The sequence below is a fragment of the Fusarium tjaetaba genome (assembly GCF_013396195.1).
Source record: "Fusarium tjaetaba strain NRRL 66243 chromosome Unknown NRRL66243_c0000584, whole genome shotgun sequence".
In the NCBI taxonomy this organism is placed as follows: Eukaryota; Fungi; Ascomycota; class Sordariomycetes; order Hypocreales; family Nectriaceae; genus Fusarium; species Fusarium tjaetaba.
Genome location: NW_023501780.1, coordinates 1 through 2,361, shown reverse-complemented (window position 1 = coordinate 2,361; position 2,361 = coordinate 1). Strand labels below are relative to the sequence as shown.

General features: G+C 44.3%; 1 protein-coding gene across 1 annotated transcript; it reads left to right on the top strand.

Moving 5' to 3' along the window:
* Positions 1-1,280: 1,280 nt before the first annotated feature.
* On the top strand, positions 1,281-2,076 carry FTJAE_14161 (uncharacterized protein; the record flags this gene model as incomplete). Its single annotated transcript, XM_037347370.1, has 2 exons — positions 1,281-1,451; positions 1,501-2,076. 2 exons carry the CDS (start codon positions 1,281-1,283, stop codon positions 2,074-2,076), a joined length of 747 nt encoding a protein of 248 aa, XP_037198827.1.
* Positions 2,077-2,361: the final 285 nt, after the last annotated feature.

Here is a 2,361-nt window from a genome sequence, read left to right as displayed (position 1 = left end):
GAACTAAAGCTACGGCGATAACGCTATCGCCACGTGATCTCAACCACTTTCAGGTACAGGGTAAGCAGGTCTGGTCTTGAGCTGTGATAATAGCTTTAAATTTAATTAAATATTAAGTTAGTTTAAAGGTTAATTTTATATTAAAGATAGTAACTATATAACTTTTGTTTTAAATAGAAATTATTAAATAGATAATACTTCTTAAGGTTTAATTTACAGATCTCTTTTATAAGAAGATTAACTATTTAAACAGCCTTATAGGCTTTAGTATTCTTCTAACAGTATTTACAGTTCTTCTAAAGCTTAAGTAACTTCTAACTAAGGTGAAAGGATAAAAGAGGCTGACTTACTAGTCGCTGGGGTAATCGTTTGACTGCCGGATGAAAAAGGCAAGAGATTCACTGCATAAATCGCGTTTAGGACATATTGAGTTAGCTTCAAGCCTTGGCAGATTAAATACTCCATAGGGCGTCGGCGATTCGGGGGTTTGCTATTCCTGATGCCTAGCTAAGGAAGGTGCGTCTAGACTATTATATAGTATGGGTTTACCTAAGGTTTATCCATTGGCCTGAAGATCAGCCTGTCAGACCTCCTATTATATAGACTAACAGGTCTGGGGTATACAGGGGGAAAAAGAGCTTTCCCCAGGTCCCTCCGATCCGTCGGATCAAACGGCAAAATAGAGGTCTGCGGAGACAACCGATCGGAATAACCCGTCTCATCAGGTGGCCAATACAGGGGCTTTTCCAAGGGCTCAAAAGACAGCTGATTCTTGAGCCTTGTCAGCAGAGGCCGCGAAAAGGAGGTCTCGAGAGACGGTGTTGAACCCGGCCCCGACGAAAAGGTCTCTGCAGCTGGCTGCAATAACATGTTACGATCCCAGCGGTTACGTCACGTGTACCCCATAATTTTCCCCACTTAACCCACCAACCAGGAAAGGACCGACACTTACAGGACCGACAGCGTTCCAGGACCGCGTCATTCCAGGACCAACAATAACCTCACATCATATCATTCCTATAGAACTACATTCAGTATATAGACTACATTCATTAACACTTTCATAGATTCTAGCTCACTAGCTATTAATAAAACTNNAAACCTAGCACGGCTTAGTTTATCCACAGTTAGGAACTAACCCGTCACACGATAACCAAGCCATGCAGCAGATGAACGGAACGGAGGGCAAGGTGGTCTTCAAGGACCTCAAACCGTATGTCTTATCTGGAGTTGAGTTCTTGGGTCGCTATTATGACCGCAGTATTCAGGTGTAAGGTAAGATGTGGTGCTTCGGCAAGAAAGGGGCGTTCGACGGTAGGTTTGGTGAAAGTGGTGTTGTGATTAAAGCCGGGATCGACAACTTCAAGGTCGGAGGTCTCGAGATGACCAAGGACAGGCAGAAGCTGTTCATTGACGGAAGGATCAAATACTACAGTCTCGAGATCATGTGTGTTTGTTGACCTTGATATCCAACAGAAGTGCCTGAAACTGGATGTCAAGCTCAAGCTGACCGAGAGCTTACTGTTGAGCCTCAAAGCTGATGTTGTGGTCAAGAAACACAAATCGCTTGAGGAAGCCGAGATGAGCTTCGAGGCGATTTTGGAGACTGACATCTTGAATGTTATTTTGCAAGGCATCATGGACGGTATTGACACTCTGCATAAGCTAGCTGACAGGGTGATCGATGATGCAAGAAATGACTTGACTAAAAGGCTCGCCCAAATGGAAGCTGCACTGAAAGCAATGAAGAAGGAGCTAGACAAGCTTGAAAATGAGTGCACTGCAGAAACCTCGAAGAAGCAAAAGGAGATCGACAAGGAGAACGAGCTATTGAGGGGACTTCATGATGAGAATGATGAAGCCGTAGAGGCTTATCGGAAAGCAAATGAGGCCAAGGATCAAAATGCGAAGGAGATTCACAGGTTGGAAAATCAGAGAGATGAGGCAAGAAGAAAACTTGGTGAGAGAAAGACGAATATGAAGAAGAAGTATGAAGAAGAGATTGAGAAAGAAACAGTAAAGAGGAACGCTACGGAGCAAGAGAAGAGATTGATTGATAGTCGAGAGATGTGCTGAGAAGCTATGAGGAGGCGGATAGAACTTGGAAGTGGTGGGTTTTTGAGTACTTGACCTTTGACCCACCAACAGACTCTAACCTTGACAGGGCTCGAAAGAGCTCGGTATACTTTGAAGAGGATGTGTGAGTCGAAGCTTTACTGGTGTACATGGTATGACAAGCCATATTGGGTATGTGCCACTTGGCTCTCCTACAGATATAAACGTCGGCTAACATTTGGCAAGACCATCTAACTCACCGAGGCCATGCTAGGTCTCGAGGAAGCACATGCACGCAAGGCAGTC